The sequence below is a fragment of the Triturus cristatus genome, chromosome 4_1, assembly GCF_964204655.1.
Source record: "Triturus cristatus chromosome 4_1, aTriCri1.1, whole genome shotgun sequence".
Lineage (NCBI taxonomy): Eukaryota > Metazoa > Chordata > Amphibia > Caudata > Salamandridae > Triturus > Triturus cristatus.
In genome coordinates, this window is record NC_140585.1 from 888,929,614 (window position 1) to 888,955,775 (window position 26,162).

The window sequence follows — 26,162 nt, forward strand, 5'->3', positions numbered from 1 at the left end:
ACCACCCTTCCGGATTCAATTCAGAAATATTGAAGGATGTGTTGGAAATGTATGACTGCAACGTAGTAAGGGACAGATTCATATGATTATGCCAATTCGGATAAGCACCCAGACCCGGAGTGGAGGGAGAATTTAATTTTTTAGATGTAGCCAATCCAAAACAGGTGGTCTGAAAAATTGACGAATTCAAAAATAAAATGTGGTTCAGGATGAGGCAGGCACGATGCAAAGCTTCTGTTCCCTGTACCTGCCACGGTTTAGAACCCCAAACCGATTTAAGATCGATAGTAGCTTTCCACAGATCATATTCTCCAATTGCCAACTTGTCCATAAAGGACTTGGAATACAACAATTTGGTGTGTGTCAGTCTAACTTTAGAAGCAGACTCAGCCGCAACCTTAAAATAAAAGGAGGCCGGATTTGACACACTAAAATCCGAAAAATATGTGAATTTGTCCACTAACGTGGTGGAGCTGCCCAGCCTAGGGGCGGGCCAGTGTTCCCATTGTGTATAATTTACGAAATTTCTAAACGTATTTGCTTTGTGTAGGAAATGTGTGCCATAATGTTGATAGCAGAATTGCTCATCATAATTAGCAGTATCTAAATACAAATCTTCAGCATCAAATGCAGCATAATATTTCAAATCAGAAAACAGTGCTTCTATTGCTTGTACATCCCAATCATCCGAGTGGATGTTCTGCTTAACTACATCACCCATAGAAACACGAAATACATTTGGCACATTGATTACTTCAGTGGGGCCACGAATATGAAATTTTACAGCATCCCAAGCGATCCCATCACGTACAGGCCAGGCAGTAATGTTCACAAAAGTCTGGTCCCTTTTCATGATATGTGATGAGGAGTGGGGGGCCAAAGTTCCATCAACTAGTCGAATTGTAGAGCGTTCTTTCAGGTAGTGTCCATTTAGAAGTCTAAAAAACACTACCACAAAACCAATAGACATAAACAAAAAATACATATGAGCAACAGCCAAATGGAAGTCCAAGGGGGAATTAAAAAATGTCTTTTAAACCAGGCAACAAAAATCGAAACTTTCGACGGGGCAATGGAAGTCATTGAATTAGTGTCAAAGGAGTAACGCGACTGGGTAACTGTGGTGGATTGTAAAACAGGCAACGGGACATCCGCAGAATAAGCATACTCAATATCTTCAGGTAGACCACCAGGTGTCGGTGGCAATAAAGGACCAGTAACTGTATGCATCTCGACGGCAACATCAGGCAAGGTGTTAGAAGCTGGGGCCACAACAGAATTTCTCAGCATCGAAGGGCAAGAAACCGCTGGTGTAATACTAAGAAGAATCGGCCACTCGCTGTAGCTTGACATTGTCAATAGAGATGTACCGGTTATCCTTGCGACCAGGAAGTGGAGGTAAAATGACTGTACGTGTACCCTGTACTCCAAGCACCGGAACTGGTGCACGATAAGAGGGGCCGAACTCCTTGTTCTCCACCTTCTCACGGACCAGATCACCAACTCGAGGTAGCCAGCCGACTACCGGAATCTAAAGCGCAGCATCAGATGTGGAGGGTAAGTGTTCCTTCGCTAGACTGTCTCTGGCTTCTTGTAGATTCTGCAATACAGCACAGTGATCATCTACGTCAAAGGGTGCGGCCGACGCCGCCATGTCTAGACCATCAAGGTCCGGGACAAACATTCGTATACTAAAGAGCATCATGTATGGGGTCCGCCCACCCAGAGACCTTCTAGGGAGATTAAGTGCACGTCGCACGTCATATAAGTGGGCTAGCCAGTTCCGGCCAGTACCTAAAACCCTGGCTGTCAAAGATTGCTTTAAGTCACGGTTCATTCGCTCCACCACACTATTACCCTCAGGTCGGTATGGAGACAAAAATTTGACTTGGACCCCCAAATTTCTCATGGCTTCTTTGTACGCCTTAGAGGCGAACGCAGGGCCCTGATCAGAATGAAAGGTACCACATGCAAAACTTCCAACAAAGACACGCAAATCCTTGATGACAGTACGGACATCAGCACTCCTTTGTGGCCACACCCACAGAAAACATGTGCACGAATCCACTGCAACCAAGATGCATTTGTACGCAGTATCAGAGGTAAATGGACCGCAATGATCTAAATAGACACAACCCAGTGGTTTATTAGATATGTACAACTGAGTTTGCGGTGGGCGCGCCCAGTTGAAGGTTTTATCTGCTGGCAAATGTCACAATTAAGAACATAAGCGCGAGCTTGTTTGTATAAACCGCACCACCAGTAACGTTGTTGTAACAGAGATACAGTAGCTGCAACGCCGGCATGCGCGGACGCCATGCCCTCGTGAGCTGCTAATATCAAAGATGGTCTGCAGTCCGCGTTGGGAATCAATCTGTCACAAACGTCGTTAATCCTCACTAACGGGACGTTATCAGGACTCAAGCGATAATGGTAACGAGAAGGGAAAACTCTAGGATATTTTGTTCCCTTCTCTGTAGCAGCAATAGCTGCCAAGGTGTCATCATCGATCTTACTTTGTGATCTTGTAACTGCTGCTACTAAGTATGTCGCCACTGCTCTTTTTGCTGCCTCGTCAGCTAGGCTGTTGCCGACAGCATGGACACCAACTCGTTGGTGACCAAGAGTGTGAATAACATTCACGAGAGGCAGATGTTCTTTAAGTTCTGCTACTCGAACCCAAAGGGTTTTATGCTTAATCGTGCTACCTTTGGAATCATGGTAGTCATTCTGAGACCAAAAATGTAGATTGTCGTTGTAAGATTGGACACAATAAAATGAGTCACTCACTATAAGAGTAGTGACTCGGGGATCAGCAAACTCTAGTGCAAGCACCAGAGCACGAAGCTCCGCCAACTGTGCGGTACAATCACCCAATGACTGCGTATACACGACATCGGATTGGAATTCACCATTCACGAAAGTACCGACCACAATTGCACAGGCCGCTGAATAGGCATGCTTCGATCCAGTAGCCGGTTGCGCAGAACCGTCAGTGTAAATAACACAATGGTAATCCTCGAGCGGGCGCAAAGACAGAGCAGCTGGATGAAGGAATTCATACTGCAGTAACTCCTGAGTCTGAAGAGCCGCGTCAAAGATATATGCGACGTCAGGCGAGGTCAAGGACGTGGCCCATTGTATCCACCTTGGATGCAAAGCCTTAGAATTAGGTACACTTGCTTTCGTCACCGCTTCAAGGGCGGGATATGGTGTCACCACCAACATGCGTTTTCCTTGAGATAGCGCTCGCTCTTTCAGAATCGCCATCTGTACTGCCGTCAGAACTTTCTCGACAGCGGAAAATCGCAGTTCAGCCGAAGTGTACAAGTGTGATATGTAGGCAATGGGGACGGTGTCGCCCTCATTGAACGTTAAATATGTGAAACCCACTGCGCCTGGCACAATTCTTATTACCAGGTTAGTGTGGTTATCACGCGTCAGTAAGTATTTTGAAGCAAGAAGGTCAGCTCGCAATGATTGCAATATAGCTGAATGCTCGGGCAGCCAACATGATTTGGAAAAAGTAGGTTGTACCAAGGCATAAAGCGACTTGATACGCTGGGCATAATCAGGAATGTACATTCGACCGAAATTCAGAAAGCCCAGCAGAGATTGTAATTTCTTCAGTGTCGTAGGAGCACGTAGGTATGCGCATTTCTCTAGGAAGTGCGGAGCCAATCCTCGACCTTCATTGTTGAGTTCGTATCCCACAGACTTCGCAAAGTTGAATTTGTACCCGAAGTCTGCAAACAAAACAATGATGCGATCAACGCGACGCAGATGCGGTCCCAACTCGTCATCTGAGATAAATATCATCCACATACGAGTACGCATCAGGGTCTATGCTCTCCAACAGAGAGAACGCGAGCGGCAAAGACACCAGGGCTGTTTTTATAGCCCATCGGTAATCTTTTGAAATGTTTTTGTTTGCCACCCGAGGTAAATGCCGTCCACTCACTACTAAGAGGACAGGTTATGGCTGTAAAAGCCATTGGAAATGTCGAGTGTGGTTTTAAACCGTTTTCTCACGAGACTATCGACGAGAGCCGAACTGTGGGTATTCTGTACTGCGCATGTCCGGCAATGAGAGTTTAAGTGCCGCTAATCCAAAACTAGGCGGTACGACCCGTCAGGCTTCGTTACAGTGAATAAAGGATTATTCATTGGTGACACACGTTTCAATTACACCTTGATATTCCAATTGTTCAAGGATAGCCGCGACGTGAGGTCTTGCTTCGTGACGCATGGGATATTGGGGTTGCGGCTGGGGCGTGGACCGCAACGGAATTTCATGGCTGGGGGACAATATATCCCAGCCTACCTGATTATGATATAGCGCAGGTGCAAGCACCAGAGCCCACTCCTCTGCGAACTTTTTAGCTTGGTCCTTTGGCACTGTGTGCGCAAAGGACGGGAGCATTACCTCCTCCCCTCTAGGAGCATCTAAAACGAAAGCCGGGGGCCAATCAGCCTCTGCCAATAGAATATCATATAAAGAGGTCAGATTATCCCAAAAAATCCCTTTAATCGTGCGTTGTATGTCACCTTCAATTAAAAGGACTATATTATATAGTCTGTCAGGGGGAGCCACTCTAGTGTCAGCAGTTTCTACAGTAATGAATGTATCAGTTGCTGTCGCCACCAGATATGGACGCAGTGCTTGTCGCACTACTGTAACTAGCGCCGCGCTGTCGAGCAGTGTTGGTGCCCATGTCAGGTTCTGAAGCTGCGTCCGCACCATCTGTGGCATACCATGTTGTTAGCGCAGCAACTTTCTTCTTCTGAAACGGGGGTCGTTGACCTGCAGACTCGTCCTGCTTGCCTTTGCCGTCAGTCTGACTGAGTTGCTCACAACTTTGGGCACCCGTTCCTTTCCCACGGTCTCCGCCACCGGATTGTGAAGCCGATGTTTCCTGTGAAGAACGAGGAGAGCGTTGTTCAGAAACCTGAAATCTATCAGGTGACTTAATACGAGATCGATCGTGCAGATCATATGTGCGTTCGCTGGACGACTGCACGGGCGAGGCAGGACGAGACCCCTGTTTTTGTTGCTTCTTCCCCTGTTTCTTTGCTCGCCAACTTTGTTTAGGAAAATGTGGGCGTTCGTCTTTAGTAGACGAGCTCACCTTAGTTTGCTGTACTTTATCAGGAACTACCACGGTTGGTTTAACACCCAACGCACTACGGCCCGCGGTCCTATAGGCTTGTGCAATTATTTTAGCGAACTCCTTGGGCCTGTCGAGATCATCCACGCGGTCCAGCTTATTAGCTACTTGGAACTGCATGGCATCGCCTTTGAGGTTGCCCATTACCATGGAAGCCACCACATCGAACACTCCGACAAGCCTCATTCCTAATTCAACAGCAGCCTCCGCAACATGATTCTCTTGGACACGTTTGATGACGGAGGGTAGCACAGACATAGACGGAGTGCCGAAGCACTTCGAGTAGGTCGCGGCAAAGACCTTGCCCCAGTTTGTGCAATCAGCCATATCTGGGACTAAGTCTTTCGGCAAACTAATGGTGAGAATCCGGTGTTTCTCCACAGGAGTGGTATGCGGAAAAACCGCCTCCAGTTGGTCAAATTTCTCAGCAAGCCAATAAGGAAAATCATCCTTACTTTGGGGGCGCTTGCCCATTACCGAATTAACCATAACAGGACTAATAACCACCGCGTGGTGGTCTGTTGGTTGTACCGCAACAGCAGGTGCCCCCACCTGCACGTTGCGTGACACGTACTGCACTAAAGTCCTATGAACTGCAACTTAGCAACCGCCACCGTGAGATAGCGGGGATGAGGCGTAAAGCCGGCCAGCACCGGCCATGTGGTCCCTGCAATAGACATTGGGCCCATTCTAGCCGGTGCAACCGCATGGGGAAGGGCGCCATTAAACCAAATGGTATGCTGCCAGACAGAGATAGGAATTTCTTGTGTCCTATACGGGGTATAGACCGCAGGTAGCTGCGTGGGAGTAAAGGAATTAAACATATCATCGTCATCCACCGCCGGAAAAGTCACCCAAGAGTAAAACAACTCATATGGGTAAGACGCATCAGCGCTCACCACAAAAATAACAGCCATCTAATCATCTGGCACCCCATACGTCGTCAAATGACGGCGTAGAGGTGTACGACTATGCGTGGCTATCTCGACCGCCATTAGGACACACTAAAGAGTATCAACGATATCAACAGTAGCACTGGGGTTCAGTAAAAATAACCTTTTTAATGATCAAGTTTGAAAGAACCTATTAGTGGAAACACAGGTAGGTTAAACCGTCACTCCCGTTAACTGTAAACCAGAGTGAGGGTGTTGTTGACTAATATAAGCACTACTAAGGCGTTTCAAATGAATAGACCAAACGTTAGGTGCGCCATGTTGCAGGGATTCTGCTTATGCACAGAACTATGCACAGGAAACCAGGACCTCAGTGAATTATGGTGTACCAAAAACTCACCTCAGAACCCAGAACCCCTTATCCAACCAGCATCAGTGTCCCATTCGTTATCCGAGTTTTATCTCGGCGGTCCCAATGTATAGAAAACCCAGAACATGCGACTTAGGGTATTCTCAGGAATGGTGGGAATCAGAAATACCTGTTCGTAATTATTCTCATATCAGTCCACAACAGAATAAACAGAGACACGGTAAAGTTTAAAGAGTTTATTTTATAAACTGTAGTGAAGATCGCTATCTATATACGTACAATGCTAAGTTAGCTCAACCGCGTTAGATTTTAGAAAGTCATCTTGCCACTTTTGCTGCTTTTGCACACGACACTGTAGTCACATGTTATTAATTGAGAAATGCTTGCTCGACTTTGCTTCACACGAGAACTGTCTGTTGTTCACATCCCGAACAGTGAGCAGCGACCTTGGTCTGAACATGGTGTAAAGAAACAGTCTGGGTCGCTAGACGGTGCATGTTGTTGGGTTCAGGTTGATCGGCCCACTAAGATGCAGTACTTTGGCTAACATAAGCAGACAAATGATTAAGATCAAAACCATCAGCATAGTTACAATACCAAAGAAAATGAAAGGAGTAATCATACTAAAATGACAGTGGATATCAGCCACCTTCCTTTCGCTAGTAAACTAATATTATCATTAGACTAATAAAAGGTCTCTAGGCTTGAATGGGGAACCCCATACCGTAAAGATCCGCTTAGTGGAATCACAAAACAGGATCAGCTAGACTCTGCTTCTGGGAAAGCTCTTCTTCCGAATGTAATGAAAAACGTGCAACACTGCAATATTAAAAGCACCCGACTTTCAGGTATTTGCAGCTGCGTGCGTGTTATGGCTAAATAGTGGGCCGATCAACCTGAACCCAACAACATGCACTGTCTAGCGACCCAGACTGTTTCTTTACACGATGTTCAGACCAAGGTCGCTGCTCACTGTTCGGGATGTGAACAACAGACAGTTCTCATGTGAAGCAAAGTCGAGCAAGCATTTCTCAATTAATAACATGTGACTACAGTGTCGTGTGCAAAAGCAGCAAAAGTGGCAAGATGGCTTTCTAACATCTAACGCGGTTGTGCTAACTTAGCATTGTACGTATATAGATAGCAATCTTCACTACACTATCCTTACGAGTCTTTACCTCATTGTGCGCAGAGGGAGCATGAACAAGAAGCCCTCACCCGACAGACTTCAAGTAAAACCTTTCCAAACCAGTCAGTAAGTAAGTAAGCAGATTCCTCAGCACATTCATGTGTAACTCTTGCAGTGGCTGAATTCTGAAGGTACAGGTAAACAAATATTCAAATTTTCAGCTTTCTTAGAAGGGAAGCATTTTGTACCGTAACGGTCTTTAACATTAATCCTAATTGACAACTATGAAGGGTCTCAAAAGGAGCAACCATCAAAAAAATGAACAAAAGCGAGAAACTGAGGACTTCAGAGAGGTGAGCCTTGAAGGGATCCACGTTCTGCTCCACACACAGAGGTACAAATCTATTCCACCGTAAACTGCCTTGGTGAAGGTACGACAGGCACATAGCATCACACTGACCCCTGCGGCAGCTGAAAAGAGCTCATGTGCCCCCTGCTCAATCTCCAGGACAGAAGTTGGACGATCTAGATGTTGGGGTGCATAATCTGTTCCAACAATTGGGAGAGGTCTGCCCTGAGAGGACAATATAGTAGGGAACACAGGGAGAGCTACAGAAGGTCTGCGTTCCAAACCCTTCCTGGCCAGTCCTGGGCAATTAGAATGACTTCGGCCTGATCCTGGTGAATCTTCCTCAGAACCTGAGGAATCAAGTGTGTGTGGGAGAAAACGTGCAGTGAAGTTGAAACCTCAATCTAAACGCATACCCTTACCCGAACCGCTGCACTATCCTGTAGCAGATAATGGGGGGCACAGAACTGTAGACAATGGCCTTTCTTTAAATGGCAAAGAGCTCCACATGGGGGGTGTCCCACAGGGCAAAGATGTTCTGTACTGCCTCCGGATAGAGATGCCACTCATGGTTAGCAAGATGATGGTGACTTAGGCTGTAGGCTCTGCTATTTAGAAACTCAGCCAATTGATTTGCTATCAGCCAGACCCCAACCTGGTGCACCCACTCCCAGAGCCCCAGTGCTTCTCAACAGGGAAAGAGAGAAACCAATCCTCTCTACTTGTTGATGTACTACATTATTGTTGTATTGTTTGTCAAGATCTAGACAGCCTGAAGGGAGGACAGACTTGTGCACCAATCAAATCACCTTCAGTTCCAACAAGTTGATAAACAACCTGCTTCTCTGGAGACCAGAAGCCTCTAATCTCCAGTTCCCCTAGATGAGCATCCCACCCCACAGCTAGTGAACAATAGTAAAACATCCTCTGGGACAGATGCTTCTTCATCGACCATCAAATTGGATCCGCTGCATTGTGCCAGGCTACCTCTAAGTGGAATAACATTTGGGCTTTTTATGTAACCACCTCGTTCAGAGTAAAAAGGAAACAAGGAGAAATGAAAGGATTTAAAAAGTATAGAGCAATGAAAGGACAATACATTCCCTTATGGAGTGAACAAACGTAGGAATATGTGGCATGGGAAAATTGTATAATGTGGTTGTATATAATTCTGTGTATATAAGTATGGTTACTGGTGTTATTTTATTGAATCAAAGACTAAGAAATAAAGAGTGTAATTGTAGGTATAGACCAGTTTAGGATATTAAAAAACTAAATTGATTTTGGCTGAATTAAATTAATTATCCAGTGAAAATTGGTTGTTTCATTGACTATCTATTGTATTGCACATCAATTTGTCCCTACGGTTTACCACAACTGTGTTTCATTTGTTTTGCCCAGGTTACATTGGGTGTGATGGGCAAACACCCTCTTTCTGTAACTTTTCTTGTATTGTGCCAGCAGATCATGAAACGAATAGTGATGGCAACGGCTAGATCCCTCCCGTGATAGAACCACTACCTGCAGGGACACCTCTGGAAATCCCTGGTGTGCCAGTGTGCATGACCAGAAGGATACTGGAAACCAGCAGACCAAGCAGGCAGAGGACGGAGAGGACTGGAAGCCCACTCCAGAAACACCTGAATCGAATCCCGAATGTCTCGGATCCACTGGATAAGAGGGCAAGGTCAAACCAAGTTTGTGTCCAGTACGGTCCCTAAGAACAGGAGGCCCTGAAAAGGCTCTAGGAGGGGCTTGGGCACCTTAATGAAAAAGCTCAAGCTGAACAGCAGGGATTCTGTTTATTGCAAGGTGTACAACATAATCTCTGACAAGCCAGCTTTCAGGCAGCCAGTCCTCCCAGTATGGAAATACAAAGTTTCCTGCTCTTTCGAGATGGGCCAGGACCACTGCCATCACCCTTCTGAACACTTGAGGTACTGAGGTCAGTTCGAAGGGGAGAACCATGAATTGGTAGTGAGTTAGGTTATGTTATCAGCATTTGTATAGCGCATGGCTGCCCCAGCAACGGGGCCTCCCAGGGCTAAGATTGGAAAAGAGCCATGTCTTGATCAATTTCCTGAAAGCCCAGTGGTCTTGCATGCCACGGGCAGCAAGCAGGATGGTATTCGAGGGCGGGGGCCAATGCCCTGAAAGAGCGTCCACCGACTCTAGTTCTGCGCACCTGCGTGACAGAGGCCAGGTATAGGTCCGCCGAGCGCAGGGCCCGAGCCGGGGTGTACACCAAGCATAAATCGCTCAGGATTTGCGGACCCATGTGTAGCGGGGTAGCAGTGACAGAGTCGACAACCAGGCCAGGATGGTGTAAAGAGGGTTTTATTTTGGACAATGTTTTCTTTTGTCGTGCTGCCCGTCGCGATGCTGTAGACGAGGGGGAGTCCGGCTTGTTCTTTCTTGGTAACTCCAGACTGAGGGGAGGTGATGGTCGATTCCTCGCTGAAAAGCTCCTTGACGGTTCTAACCCTCGGGTAGGAGTTCCGGAGTGATTGTTACCGAGGAAGAAAGAAAACAAGAAACCAAGTATTAGGACAAGCGTCCTGCTCTGCTTTCAACAGGGGCCGGGAGTGAAGGAAACCGAGTGCTCAAGTGCTCTTATCTCTCCGGTACGTGCAAGTGGATCTGGTGCGTACTGAGTGTAGGGGGTTTGCCGGACCGTACGTACTGTATAACACTAACTCAAGATGGGTGCTCAGAGCGTAGGCGATGTCTTTCTTCCCACCCAGCCCGCTACTTTCCCCCGTACCTGTTCGAGCCACGCTCCTCCCGTGGGAACGGGGCGGCTAGAGGGGTCGTTGGTCTCCTGGCTTGTAGTGGTCATCTCTGCTCGGCTCGGCTCTCGGTTCGTCGCTCTCTCCTCTTCTTCGCTCTTCCTCCCGACTCCTAGTACTCCTCCACTCCAGCTCTCCTTCTGCCTCCAGGGAAACGCCGTCCGTCGACTTCCGGGATACCGTCGTCTTTATTCCACACCCCGCCGCGACGTCATCAGGGGGCGGGATTTCGTCGACTGGAAGGCCAAATTAAAGGAGCCACGTTCCTCCTCTTGTGACCAGTCCTGTGAAGGATATGGGTACCACCCGTCTGTTGTGTATGGTACTGCTGGTTGCTGTAGGGGAAGAGAAGGTGGTACATGTTCGTCTTGTGAGCATGGTTTCCATGGGCTCGTGTCTGCCTCGGTAGCGTTCTCTTCCCCGTCACACCATGCGATGCAGGAACTTGTGTGGTACCTAAAATCTTGAAGTAAACTCTTTGTTCAATAGGTAACCAGTGAAGCCGTCGCAAGAGGTCAGATGCAGGACAGTGTTTAGGTAGTGCAAAAAGGGTGCAGGCAGCCGCATTCTGAGCCCGTTGAAGCCTTTTCATCACAGCTTTGTTGGCACCCAGCAGTTGCCCATTGCAATAGTCCAAACGTGATAGCACGATGGATTGAACAATCGTCTGTCGGGTAGATGCATCGAATAGCCCCAGAATGGGTTTTAGGCCCCAAAGAAGACCAAAACAGGTGCCTGCCACAACCTTAGCCTGCAGTTCAAACGAAAGGGTGCTGTCCTTCAGCACTCCCAGATTCTTTTCGGCTGGGGAGGGGTGCCTAGGGCTTTAGGCCACCATTGCTTGCCCTATAGGTCGGTATCTCGTCCCACCAAAAGAACTTCTGATTTTGCGGAATTCAATTGCAGATAGTTATTGGTCATCCATTCAGAGATGGCAGTAAGGTCGCCTTGGAATTTCGCCTAGTCCTCTTTAGTATTGCGGGAAAAGGTGAATACCATTTGGGTATCATCGACGTATGATTCCATAGCCATGTTCCAGGCTTTGGCCAGCAGGGCTAGCGGGCAAACATAAATGTTAAAAAGAGTGGGGCTTAGGGCTGACCCCTGGGGGGACACCATGGCCTAGAGGAGGGATATTGGAGGTGTACGGAGGGGCGGAAACCTGGAAGGACCCATCTGTCAGAAAGGATGCGAACCAGGCCAAGGCACTGCCGTTGACCCCAATCTCCTCTAGCCGATATAGCAGAATCCTATGTGAGACAGTGTCGAAGGACGCACTGAGATCCAGCAGGATCAGTGCCGATGTTTTGCCCTTGTCCATAGCAGACCGTAGCTGCTCTGTGACTGCCAGTAATGCTGATTCTGTACTAGGTTTAGGCCGAAAGCCAATTTGTGACTGTTGAAGGATCCTGTTATCTTCTAAGTATTGTGTTAGGATGGAGTTAACATGAGACTCCATAATCTTAGCAAAATATGGAAGCAGAGATAATCGGGCGATCATTTTCAGGCAGAGACACATCCAGTGTCTGTTTTTTTTAGTAGAGGGATAACTTTGGCAAGCTTCCAAGACTAAGGGATCACTGCACCAGATATTGATCTGTTGATCAACTCTCGACCCTCCGAGAGGAGGCAGTCGTGAAATCTCCTAAAAAGGTCAGGTTTTAGTGGGTCCTCCGGGAGCCTGATTTTACCTTTGCAGATAGGTGCTCCATATCTTTAGGGGATATGGGCAAAAGGTCCTGGAGGGAGTGGGGCAGAGCTGCCAGGGGGGTATTCCTTTGATTGGCAGAGGAAGCCTTCTCCGCACAAAATATGCTATAAATGCTGTCCACTTTGCTGATAAAAAATTTCGCAATTGTCTCGCATTGAGAGTTGGAGGATATAGTATTGTCAGCAGTGTGCGGGGGTTTGACCAATTCCTTCATAAGCGAGAAAATGGATTTGGTTGGATTGTTGCTGGTGGAAATCATGTCAGCATAGAACTTTGCTTTAGTATTCCAGAGCACTTACAGTGTAACTGCGTTCCTGTAAGTAGATTTGGCTGTGGGATCATAGGAACTTCTCCATGCCCTTTCTAGAATTTTAAATTTTTTCATCTCCATCGACAGACTCATTGTAACATGCAAGGGTTTGAGTATGCTTGGCCATAGTCATTTTTTGGGGATGCAACAATCTAGTGCATTATTGACCCACCATCGAAATGCAGCATCCGCGGTCTCTATATCTGCAGGCCAGACTGGGCGCTGCGCGTTTAAGCAGGCTGTGAAAGTCATAGGATTTAGTTTGTGCCATGGACGCTTCACGGAAGGTGGGCGAGAGAGTTGAAGAGGGGCACCTTCGACGCAGAGAGAGAAGAGAAGAGTGATCCGCCCAGATCGGAAGGGGAGGATTGGCCCTCATAGAGTAAGTTCGTAAATACAGGGTAAAGAAGGTATCCAGCTACATGAGGAGGCCCCTCGATCAGCTGCCTCAGTTGGCATGCGTCCATATCTCCCAGGAAGCTGATGATCTCTTGGGACTCTTGGCAGTCCAGATGTAAGTTAAGATCTCCGAAAATACTAAAATTAGCGGTCTCTGTTAGCGTGGCTATGGTATTGGTTAGAGCTTCTTGGAATGCTTTTGAGACTCCCGGTGGGCGGTATATGAGCAGCCCAGACAATGTGAAATTGTGTGTCAGTGCTCTTAAAGAGAGCACTTTCACAGTCGGGGATATTCTGCTCAGAGAGAATACAGGAGTACCCCGACTTGAGTATAATAGCAAGCCCCCCCTTCCCTCCCGGCTGCTCTATTCTGGGTGTACAGTGGAGTTCACCACAAATCGCAGGTACATCCTGTACAACTACATGATTGTATGTGGAAAAACACATTCGGTAAAGTTGAGGGACACTATTCAGTACTCTGCTTCCACTGTCAAGACCCTGAGCCTGGGACGCCATCTCAAACTATTCCATACACAGACACTTCTTTGCAATGAATATCTAACAATCTGTAGATGCCCCAATGTAGCATTCCTACTGGAGACTCATTTCAAGAGCTTGATATCTAGGATCAGACAAAGACAGTCATCCTTCTTAGGAACCAGGAAGTACCTCTTCTCAATTCCTGCTTTGGCACCAACTCTACCACTCCTTCCTGCAGTAGGACTGCTAATTCCTGCTGCAGAATCTGAAGATGATCCTCCACTAAAAGAGACTATAGGGGCGGGATATGGGAAGTGGACTGCTGGAAGGATAAGGCATTCCCTTTTTCAACATTATGAAGGACGCATTGGTCCAAAGTTATGGCCTTACAGTGCTTTAGAAAGATACTGAATCTACCATGGGCTGCAAATACTCTTCTTGGGGGGAAAGGAAGCAGATTTCCTTGTGGGGCTGAGGAAGAAGAGTAGAAGGAGGAAGGTCACTAGGCCTGAAAACACATCTCTTTGTCTCTGTCCTTATACTGGCCTACAAGGGGGTTTTGCTGCTGCTGGAATGGCTGAGACGGTTGGCTTTGGTGGAACTGAAAACCTTTACAGGTGGCTTGAAATTTCCTGAACTGCCTGTAGCCCCTTGCGGTGACTGAAGGCCATACAACTGGAGAGTAGCCCTCGCAATTTTAAACCTCTCAAGAGATGCATCTGCTTTGCCTCAAAAGAGGCAGCCTCCATCGAAAGACATGTAAATGAACAGTACTTGGATATCTCATGATGCCCTTAGACAGGAGCTAGGCATGTCCACCTAGGGCTACCGAAGAGCCCTAGGCCCTAGCCACTGAGTCAGCTGTGTCGAGCCAAGCTCAAATGAGGTGTCTGGATGCATCCTAGACATCAGGGACTTCCTTCACAAAATGGACAGTTAGGGGGTCCAGCAGATTTGCCACTGCCATAGCTGCGATGTCCCATAGAATGTGGGTACATATATCCAAGAGGCAGGTCACTTTAAGGAAGAAAAACCTCTTTTAGCCATGGTCTCCAACATTTTTTATTCCCGATCAGGAAGGTGGGCCAGAAAGACTGTCCCTAATTTTGCAGATTTTGTTTGGTACTGGAGGCACTCCAGGGAAGGGTGCACCGAGTCTCGCCCAGAAGATATTGGAGAGGGAGGGGAGCATTGGGGGATGGGGCAGTATCAATGTCAGGGGAAATGTCCAGCCCACTGATGCTTTGCAGTGCCAAGATATCTACCATAATGGGGGATGGAGGTGGCAGCAGACTGACCATTTCACTGCTGTCCTCTGCGTCAGAATGTGCCTCCTCTGGCACCTGCAATAGGGGGGAGCAATATTAATGCTAGGCGATATGTCCAGCCAACTGACACTTTGCAGTGCCCGGTATTCTGCCGTAAAGGAGGATGGGGTTAGCAGCAGAAAGACCATTTCGCTGCTGCCATCAGTGTCAGGGTGTGCCGCCCCTGGCCTCCGCAAGGGTCTGAATAAGTTGTGCATGGTGTACCAGAATTGATGGAAAGAAGCTGCATTTTCCTTTCTGTATCTCTCCTCCTCTATACCCTTCTAGGCATTTATCTTAAACCGAAGGGTTTTCACTTCTTTTGTTGCTGGCTGGTCCAATGGAGACATTAGTGGAGCCACCTGTGTGGTCAGCAATGCAGAGGGACAGTACAAGTTCCAAATGGAAGAAAGGTTGCACCCAATTGAGGGTGAGGTTTGGTGTCTGCTGGTGCAACTTCAAGCTGAGACCTTAATGGTCCCATTGGGCCTAAAGTCACAGCAGGGGCAACAATGGCAAACCACAACGTTTCCACCATGGTCTGGAGAAACCGGGCTGGATAAGCTTGTGGTGCAAGGAATTCAAGGTAACCCAGTAGCATTGGGGCTAGGAAAGGCCTTAGAACTAGGACTGGCAAGACTGGTGGAGACAGAGCAGAGGTTTGTGGATGACTCTGCTGACTCAATCGAATATCACATTCTTTCAAACACTCAAGTAGGGGTCAGGAGCAAGGTCAGCACCATAGAGCAGGTGCTCTGCTTCAAGTTAATAAGCTGGAAATACATTGATCTGTGGCAGGAACATCTTCATGTGGCATTTATAGACCCGAGTGTCGCCTTTAACCCCATCCCAAGGGAAAACCTATGGAGGGTCCTAAGGGAGTATGGGATTCTGGGCGAGCTTCTAGGGATCCTAATTAGACTCCATTCCCATACTTATGTCCAGGTGCGATTGCACTAGGATGAAGATCTCACAGGTAGAATTCCAATTAGGCGAGGTGTAAAACAGCACTGTGTCCTTGCCCCTAATCTCTTCAGCTTGTATATTAGAGGTGTAGTTTATTGGCTATCAGACTGCAAGCATGATGCCCTGAAATCAGCGGGTGTGAGCACCCCCAGTGCTCATTTTCACGGATGATACACTGCTGCTGTCCAGAACACCTATGGGCTGCAGGCCTTCCTGGATAAATGTGCCTCAGTGTGGCCAGAGAGCTTGAGATGAACAGTGTCAAAACAAAATTACTGGCAATTAGACCCCACCGCCCCTTTAGGCGAAAGATGTTTAATGATGGAAAAACCATTGAGCAGGTCACATGTTTTGATTACCTAGGTGTCAGATTGACTGAATGGTTCTTGGGGGATGCAAATGTCGAAAAGTGAAAACACTCAAACAGATCAGCTGTCATATTGAGGATATTGAAAGCTACCTCATGTGGCACAATCTCACCAGTGCTCAAAGTATATAGGGCTGCAGCCGTCAACGGGGCCTCTTATGAAGTAGAGCTCAGGGAAAGTGCTGACCCCGTTCCTCTTGTGCAAGCCAAAATTAATTTATTAGAATAGTCTTTAACTTCCCGCCAAGCTCTCCCATGGTATCTATTCGCTTTGATACAGCACTGCAAAGGATTGTTGTTTTTGCCGCTTTTAAAAAGCTGACATTCTTGCTACGCATTTAGACAGTACCCGAGCTATTTATCTATCGGATAACCTAGTAGAGCTTATAAAGCTCGATGGAAAGTCCCCGAAACCATGGCTCTGTAAGATCAAGTCTCTCTGCAGTATTATCAAAATGGAAGACGTTTTGCATGTCCCACTGGCACTACCTAAAGAAGCAGGGACCAGGGTGAAAAAGAGCTTCTGAGAGTGCATGTTACACAAACTATGGAACGAGTAAAGAGACAAGGGTACGGTGGCAAAATTCCTACAGCATCAGTGCTCACCAAGCTTTGAACCATAACTAGACAGGATCAGGCCCAATTTTGCTAGATCTTTGTACATCAAGTTTATAACTGGTAACCTCACATTGAAATCCTTTACAGCAAAATGGGTCAGCCATTTGACTCCAATCACTGACTGCCCTTTCTGTCCATTAATAGCTGAGCCAGAGGGCCATTTTTTGTTCTTTTGCCCACGTTATGTGACCTCAAGAAAGTTATGGCTAGTTCCAGTATTTAGGCTGCTGGGCACAACGCATTACTGGGAGACGGGTAGGGTCTTTAAATGTGACACCTCAGAGCATCTTACCTTCGCAACAACTGGATACCTCCTTAGTGCATGGAGGATAAGCTCAGCAAGACTTGGCAAGGATGCCCGAAAGGTGTCTTTAAAGCATAATGCTCTACGGCTTTTGGCAGTTGCCATCTGGGTCCCCAGCGCCATAGTAGCCTGTTTTATTATCCTCACGGTGTTGCAGATTTTGAACTGAAAGAGCGGTCCATAGTTCTAGCTACTCCCTTTCACACCATGTATAAAGTTACTTTTTCTTGAGCCACAAATTCGCTAAGCTGAGGCTACTGCATCATTCTGAGCCTTATTAAGAAGTGGATTCGTAGAATACCCAGTTTCACGGTTTATTGTTTTAGCTTCTTTTTTTAATTGCTTATAATGGTTCTTCCATTTTGCATTTGGACTCCAGTTACGATAAGCTGTTCCTACTGCATCACACGGAGTCATACTAACGTGCTACAATAGAAAACCCAGCGGCATTCGCTGAATCTGTCTGAGAGAACAGCTTCTTGGTTCATCTCATTCTAAGCAATCCTGAAGTGAAGTACAATATACTGTGGAACTATGCTGATAATGTTGCATTGGATCTTGTATGTATCAAGATTTTGAAGTATTTAATTTGGAATCAGGGTCAAAGAATGTGTATAAATCCGCCATAGTTCATGACGGACCATGTGAGAAGGTGGGTTGGTATATGCTGTCCACTAGTTAAAGTGGGCACCTTGTACCAGGCCACACGACCCTTATGATGTATGAGGTCAAGGATAACCTTTAGAAAGCTATCCTAGTGGTAGCTGTGGAGAGCAGCCTTCAGGATTAATCTTGAAGGAATGTAAAGCAACTTGTTTTACCAGAATATCTCCTCCCGAATGACTAAATGAAAGGAGAACCACACAGTAGTTCTATAAAAATATGTATTTATTAATATAACCATCTCTACACGAGATGGTAACATGAAGCACACAATACTGTAATGACAGAACATTCGTAAGTAGCAAAATACACAGCGGGCTCCAGGAGGAGACCAGACCATATACTAAAAAAATGGTATAACAATCACAACTTTAATAGACACAGGGCCTAGAGCACGTAGAATCGCTGGGACCCCAAGGAACCACCCAGAGGGGGCCCACGGAGGACAAGGTGTTGGAAAGATTATGTGGACCCTCCTAGGGGGAGGGGCAGGACAGAGGGGTGGTTACACCCATGTCCTTTTTCCAGTTTTGCGCCAGAGCAGGAGCCAGTGGCTCCCAGAACTGGTTTGAGCTGGGCTATACACAGGGATACCAAATGTGCCCCCAGTGCAGACTTTCTGGCACTCAGAGTGCACCCACCCAGCCCCAATACACTAAATCCTGTCTGGGAGGTGGTCACACCTCCCTGTGACAGGATGCCTATTCTCATGCCTTCTTCAACTCAAGCTTGGCTCAGCAGCAGGAGAGCAGAATTGTGTCTGTGGCTAGCAGCATCCATTTTGTACTGCCCAGGTCGAGAAAGCTGGTACCGGGTAGGGTAGACTGGTGACCCACAGTAGTGGTTCTAGAAGGTTGTTGGAGGTATGATTCCAAGGTGTTTGACACCAAACACGACATGTTTCTAAGCAGCCGTCTCAAAGTTAGCATTTACAGCGAGGTTATAATGCACTTAAACATATATGTCTGGCTGCATCACAGACAACCCCAGAGAATGGTCTCAGAAGGCTGCATAGTGGCTCTGCTCATGCAGGGGCACCCCCTCACGTAAAACCCAGCATCCTGCCTGCAGGATTGATAACGCCTGCCATACTGCTGAAGGAGTAGTATGCTGAGGAGAAAACCCCGTTGATCAACATCGAGGCAAAACCCATCCATACTTCTTCTTGCTGTGGTTCCTTGTTTTCTCTGGAGGACCTGGAACATGAGGAATGAGAAATGGACCGAGACCTAGAGCCGAACAACACTGAGTCAGACTGTTGGGGCAGCCCGTGAAGAGCTTTGGGTGGTGCTCCTTAACAGTCTTGGGGTTCATGCTGTGACACTGCTCATAGGACCTCAAATTGTGCCTTGGTCCAAGGCACAACAAGCAGCGGTAAGTATTACAACTTTTTTTAGTGTGATATCCCAGAAGCACTGCACAGAAATATGCTCTGTGAATGTGACAAAAACCAAGGAGAGAAGCTCTGGATCCAAGGTTGTGGCAAAATGGAAGGGACGTTATGGGGGGCGGGGGAGGGCTGCTTTTTGGCTTCAGTCTGCAGCCCCTACAGGCATGGGAGAGCAGTGTCCGAAGTTTCAGTATTCAGTCTACTGGCCTGGGGATACTATATACCAGGTGAGGAATCTGCAAGCAGAAGTAGCCACCAGAAATCTTTATATTGCTGAAATCGAAAAATGTGTGAAGTCCCAAACTATACAGTATATGCTGTAGTACTGAATAGTTGGCAAAGTCCTTGCTATGGTCAAAGGTCTGCTATTTACCACTGGACTACTTATTTACAAGTCCCATGCCATTCAGATTCATAAGTAACATGTGAGGTACAATGAAAACAGAATGTGCTTTCCGTTTAGTCTGAAAACCACATAGTATATGAACAATGTAGATTTAGTTGTACAGAATATGGCGCTGAAAGATCATTTTTAGGTCTCGCCTAGCGACGCAGTGCGAAAGCGCTGTCGCTAGCGAGATCTATTGTTACTGACTTGCTTCGGAAGGGAGACAGGAGATGTGCACGCGCAGGACAGACTGCAATTGTGAACACGCCCGTGAACACGCACGTACAGACACGCGATGTGCACATCTCCAGTCCCTCTTCCGTCCTCGCAAGCCTCATGCAATATCACTTTCTTTCTTTTTTAATGCGCACGCGATCTCAAAGCACAACGCGCTTTACACGTACAGCATGCCTCACCCCACTTAACTTGTGGGGACTGCGCTGCTCCTCGGCTGGTCTCCGTCTTCAGCCGGTCACTGCAGCAACACGCGGGGCTCCGTCTTGCTCACAGGAGCCCCGCCTGAAATACTGCTTTGGCCGTACCATGCGGCATTCACGAAGGCGGGGTGGGCTCTCGCTGGACTTCCTCTACTGTTTTTTTTTGTTGCTTTGGGCGCTTTGGCGGCCCCCTGCCTTGGCCGCGCAAGCCGCACATCACTTACTCAAGTACGACGAAGTCCGCAGGCGCCGCCACTGGGAACGAGCTGCAGGCCACGCTGATGTGGACGCTCACGGCGTGCCTACAACACGCGCATGGCGCCTTTTCACTTTCCCTTGTTAAAAGAGATTATGGCCAGGTAGAAGGCTCTGGGTTTGTAGCGAGGAAAGAGCAGGGTCTACCACCCGTCTTAGAAGGGCTCGGAGGACCTGGTGAACATCGCAGAGAGAAGGGGCGCGGCGCCCCTCCCAGAAGCACACACAGCTACGTTTAGCATCTACTGGAGAGTACTGTATGAGTCGAGGTATCAGTCACAGTCATTCCTTCAACTAGATATCATGGCCGCATGGAGCTCCCCAAGGATGCGAAAGACTCCGTGACCCTATCGGATATCTGGAGGGCTTCCTCCTCTACAGCATCGGGTGGTTTGGGCAGTGACAGGATGCCCCAGTTATTTGTAAACACAGAGAAGGCACCTTCTTCCTGACAGTATCTTCGATCCTGTTTCCTGAAGTAAGGGCCATATGGTGTAAACCCGGCCCCTGAATGTCTTACGGATTCATTATTGAAGGGTTTTTGGTGGCCGGCTCAGGTTTTATTTACGTCAGAGATACTTTCTAGGTTTGAGCGGGAAAGCTCTGGCGCCAGTGATGGCGGTCTAACGTTGGTGCTTCCCCTGAGTCTCTGACCAGATGAAGAGCCGGGCTGGGCCGTTATCCGGGAAAAGATGTCCCGGCGTTACACGTGCTGAGCCAGACCCTTCCATCATTGCACGATTATGTTTCTACCGGCGTTTGGGCCCCCCTTGCTACCCGCATTCTATTAAAACATACATTCACAACACTTGGAGGGAAGTTTTGAACAAAAGTGCTGAGACTGCCTCTTTCGGGCATATTTTCATCCTGCCTTTTCCACCACCGTGGTTTTGTGCTCGGTTCTGTGGTTTATGTATGTCCACCTCCAAGTAATATCCACTGATGTTCACCCCTCTCGGAGGATGCAAGCACGTAACTGATGAGCTCTGTGCTCCCAAGCGGGGAGTGTACAGAGAGAGCCGTGGGGCACAGATGCCGAAGTCCAGCGACCCTCCCCCACTTGGGCTTTTAGCCTTCAGTACTTTGTATCTAACCCATACTAATGATCAAAAAAGCCAACTACGAGTCACAGAATGCAACATTCTGCTGACTGAAAAGTCAGAACTGGCTTTCAGTCACCAATAATATGGTAGCTGTGGGCAGGTGGGATGTGAAGTGTTTTATTTATAACAAGGGCTCCACATTTTATGGTATTTATGTTCAACATTTCCGTCTGTATTTATCCATATATATTTTATGGGCCATCTACCAGCCTGTGCAGACAAGGGAGAGGGGCCTGTTCATCCTTAGCAGTAGATCTGTTGGCACTCTTCTCCACCATACACCCAAACACCAAAACTTGGTTGCTCCATCTGTCACTCTAAGGTCCATCTCTTCCATGGGCTCAGCTGGTTCCTGAGTGCCAGGGCGCCCTATGGCTAGCAGCCGCCCTTTACAAGACCCTTTTTGATCTTTCAGTAATGTGATATAAACGAGCTAACGGCCATTACCCGCACTTTTATATTGAGTTGAAAGAATGCCTATCACACACAAATGAATTTACGGTTATGCCCGGTCCCATATGCAGAAGTACTATCGGTGTCACATTAAATAGGAACACCAGAACCATCCTAAAACGGGCGATTGCAGAGTTGCTAGGTGGCCCGATGTCATCTGGGACGTGTTCATCCAGTTCTGACTTTTTAACCAATTGTAAATTGCATGTTTGTAGTTTTGCTTTTACCGTTTTACGCATGGGATAAAACTCCCAGCATGCAGAGTGATGACGGCTCGAACTGCAGATCTGTGTGTATGCATGTTGAAGAGATGGGCCACTTGGAATACAGTTGCACCTATTTTTGGGTGCAGGACGATATCCCCACCCCATCAGTTGCCAGAATGGGAGGAATTCGAACTGATACTGTAAACCGAAACCATCCTTTTGGCCCACTGCCCTGATTGCTAATGCCTCGTGATCTCCAGCTTTATCAATCCTTGTTAAGTGTTTTCTGCACAGGCACCCTGGTTTTTAGGTCAAGGCCTGGGCAGCGCATGCTTAGTAGGCTTAGTAGTCCCTCCATAGTACTGCCTGGTCTCATTCTGTAATCTCCCAAGACGTGTTACGTGTGTCGTTACTCAGTAGGCTTTAATTACAGCTTCTGAGCACTATTTTCTCGAATAGCTTTGTCCTGTTTGTTGCAAGCAGGACAGCTCTCTCCTTATGCTTTTTTAAAAAAATGTATAGCGCAGGCGCCAAACGCATTTGCAATTTAATAGGTTTCGCATTTGCGAGAGATTGAGCTATTGGCATTGCAAATGACAATTTCTTATATTTATCTGTTTTAAAAACAGCACATAAATAAAAGGCATTGTCATTTACAATGCCAATAGCTCAAACTCTCGTAAATGCGAGACATATTGCATTGCAAATGCTTGTTATACTTTGCTTGCAGAGTTTGCAAATGTTTTATGTGACAGAAAAATGTACAAGCATATACTATGGAATGACACACTTGAACATTGTTTTTAATGATATCCTTCTAGTATGGCCACTCCACAAAGAAAAAAAAAGTAAAAAGAAAGGAGCACAGGTGGCAGAAGAAATCATGCTGAAAGAATGAGGAGGTTATATGATTAATAAAACCCTATTAAAATTATCATTATGCCTTAATGTAACCTCTTAGTACTCTGGAGTAGAACCAAAAGCTTGATGGTGAAAACAAGTGAAATCCCTTACCACTTTCTGCCAGGGCTGCCGCCACCTCATTCAGTGTGGAGTAAATGTTACAGGCAGCCCATCGGCACTGAGCTCCCAGTGCCCCAAGAGTCTCAATCAGCACCTGGAGAAAGAAAAATCCTTTTGAGTAACACTTACTGGTGAGCATCTTATCTGCAGTAGATATGTGACCAGCACTGTGATCCAAGCTACATACAATGCAACTGTTTATGCAATATGGACTATGGTTTGCCACACTATGTGACGGGAATTCAACAGTTAAAGATAAATACAAAAGTATTTTCATAGCTATCTTTGCAGGAAATAAAACTAAATGAGAAAACAAATAACTTATGCCAGTACTCGTCCCTAGTTAGGATTGCCTCCGTATATCCCAAAACTAAAATATTTTTCAACTGTATAGTTTTGCTAGTTCATATCCTAAAGAGAAGCTCTGCTCACATTTTGAAGGAAGAAACTTAAAACCTAGTTAAAATTCAAATGCTGTACAATATTTTTTGCTTTGACTAGCACAGCTGACCCTATGTTTACAAGAATGTGCACACACGCAAAGAAAAATATTGCTTACTTGGAAACCTGGTTATACATCATAGGTATCCTCACTGAAGTCATAAACATAGAATATTCATGCCTATGCGGGACCCCGGAACATTTTTATGTATATATAACCTCGTTTCTATAGGAAAACCGTTTTTTCTTTTGCCAATATCATCTTTGGCGTTGTTGGACGACTTCAAAACTTTTCAAAACTAACACGCCACTCACTTCAGCCGCTGTGTTGAAAGTTTCCGGGTGAGAGGAGGCCGAGAAAAAGTGGGGGTCCCAAAACACTTTCTCCATGTTGATTTTCATAGGAAACTTTAGACACAGCTACAGCCCAAACTGCTGAACGGAATTAAACCAAATTTGGCAAAAAGGTAGCTCTTGGTCCAGAAAGCACTCTTTTTGACAAATGGTGTAAATCTGTTCAATAGTTCCTGATAAATTTAAAGATTTCTCAGATATACAATCATGGCCACAGTGGACCCGTGAACTCTTCCGATCTCGTGCCTGAAATCTGATTGGCTGTCAACACTTCAAACCTGGAAGTGTCTGCAGCCATCTAGTGACTCGGTGAACCGAGTCACAAGATTAAAGGCGAAAAAACAAGAAAAGGGGGCAGGGTAGAAACACCCTGACCCCCTAGGCCTCTTCAGGGCCCAAAAATGTTTTTTTTTTATTTTTACATTTTCGCCGGGAGTCGCAGTGGATCTGCGAATCCCGCCAAAATGGTTTTGAAAAACGAAGCGCTGGTGCTCTCTTGGTTGGGGGATGAAGTCCCCTTCGCTGCTGAGTGTCCAGTAGGCCTCACACAGTGGGATTGCTGAGAGGTGGTCAGAAGCCACGTCCCTTTCACGACCACTCTGCAAACATGGCTCGCGGCGCACTGCTGGTGGGGGCGATGAGGTCCCCCATGCCTCCTGAGAACCTCAGGAGTAAAGTAGACTTAATCCCCCATGCAGCAGCCCACCAGGAGGCGCATTTGCTGAGTGGTGGCGAAAGGGGGCGTGGCCTCTGAGCAATCCAGCTGTGTAGGGGCTTACTGGAGGTAACAAGAGGGCTAGTTGGCCCCCCGGGGCCCTCAAGAGGCAAGGGGACTTCATCCCCCAAATAGTAGTGCACCAGGAGACGAGTTTGCATAGTGGTGTAGAAAGGGGCGTGGCCTGCTACTATCTTTCAGCAATCCCACTATGTGGGGTTTACTGGAAGTAACAGGTGGGCTAGTTGGCCCCTAAGGACCCTCAGCAGCGAAGGGGACTTTATCCTCCAAACAAGAGCAAAACAGGAGGTGCATTTGCAGAATGGTGGAGAAATGGGATATGGTCTGCTATCAGAACTCAGAAATCCTGCTGTGTGTAACTGACTGAGGGTAATAGGAGGGGTAGTTGGCCCACAAGAACGTCCTTGGGGGCTAACTACCCCTCCTGTTAGCTTCAGTAAGTCCGACACTGTGGGATTGCTAAAATATCTTCAGAGGCCACGCCCCCCTTTCTCCACCACCCTGCAAACACCTCCTGATGCACTACTGGTTGGGGATTAAGTCCACTTTACTCCTGAGGGACCTTGGGGGCCAAGAAGCCCTCCTGGTACTTCCTTTAAGTCCTACACAGCAGAATTCCTGACAGCTGTTTGGAGGCCCAGCCCCCTTTCTCCACCATTCTGCTAACGTGACTGCTAGTTCAAAAAAACTTAGAAATTCACTAAAAACACAAAGGTTACAGGGATGTTATAGTTGGGCTCAGATTTCACTGGTGCAAAACCAGTGAAATTCAGCAGTTATAGTTACCTGAGCTAACTAACTTACGCTCCCGCAATACACTGCTTATGACCTCACATATTACATCACTCATGACTTGGTCAGTGACATCACTGATGACATCTCAAATTACATCACTGTCACAGCTCACGCCAAGCAAACAGCCATGTCCCAGGGGTGGGCACAACGTCTATTTTTTTTTTTTTTAATTATACCTCTGGGAAGGGGGGGATTTGTGGTGTTCCCCAGGAGGAGAGGGGGTATCTGCAAAGCCCCTCCATTATAATTTACATAAGCCCCGGGGAGGTGGTGGGCTCTGGGGAGGTGGTGGTCCCCGGGGCATAAATATGCCCTTGGTCGGGGACCCCCATCTACCCTCCTCCATTTTTAACACATTTCAGCACGCCCCGGGACCTGGCCCGCACTTTTATTTTTTTATTGATGCCTATATTAGTGAATTTTGCTGTGAATTTAAAAAAAAAAAAAATTTACCCTGCCGACCTCAGGACCAACGCTACAGCATCAGGGTATTCCTACCCTGCCCCCTTTTCTTTTGCATTTTATTGTTTTTGGGCCTCGGCTGAAGCCGAGGCCTTAAGATGGCTGCCAATACTTCCTGGTTAAAGTGTTGGAAGCCATTCAGCGCTCAGCAGTTCTCTGCATAAGCTAGTCATTATTTGTGAAGGCTTTGTGGTTCTAGATATATGAATTTGGATTTCCTTTAATTTCGCGCGAAAGTGTAATCTGTGAACCCTAAAGCTACCTCTATGCCAAATTCGGTGTAATTCCATCCAGCG

The 26,162-nt window shown here is 47.1% G+C and overlaps 1 protein-coding gene across 4 annotated transcripts in view; it reads right to left on the minus strand.

The window, feature by feature from the left end:
- Window positions 1-26,162, minus strand: part of AHCYL2 (adenosylhomocysteinase like 2) — a 469,222-nt gene that overhangs the window by 180,110 nt on the left and 262,950 nt on the right. For all 4 annotated transcript variants that reach the window (XM_085653637.1, XM_085653638.1, XM_085653639.1 and 1 more), the window contains exon 5: window positions 23,070-23,172. In XM_085653637.1, the coding sequence (XP_085509763.1) occupies window positions 23,070-23,172 (103 nt within the window). The remainder of the gene's footprint in view (window positions 1-23,069; window positions 23,173-26,162) is intronic.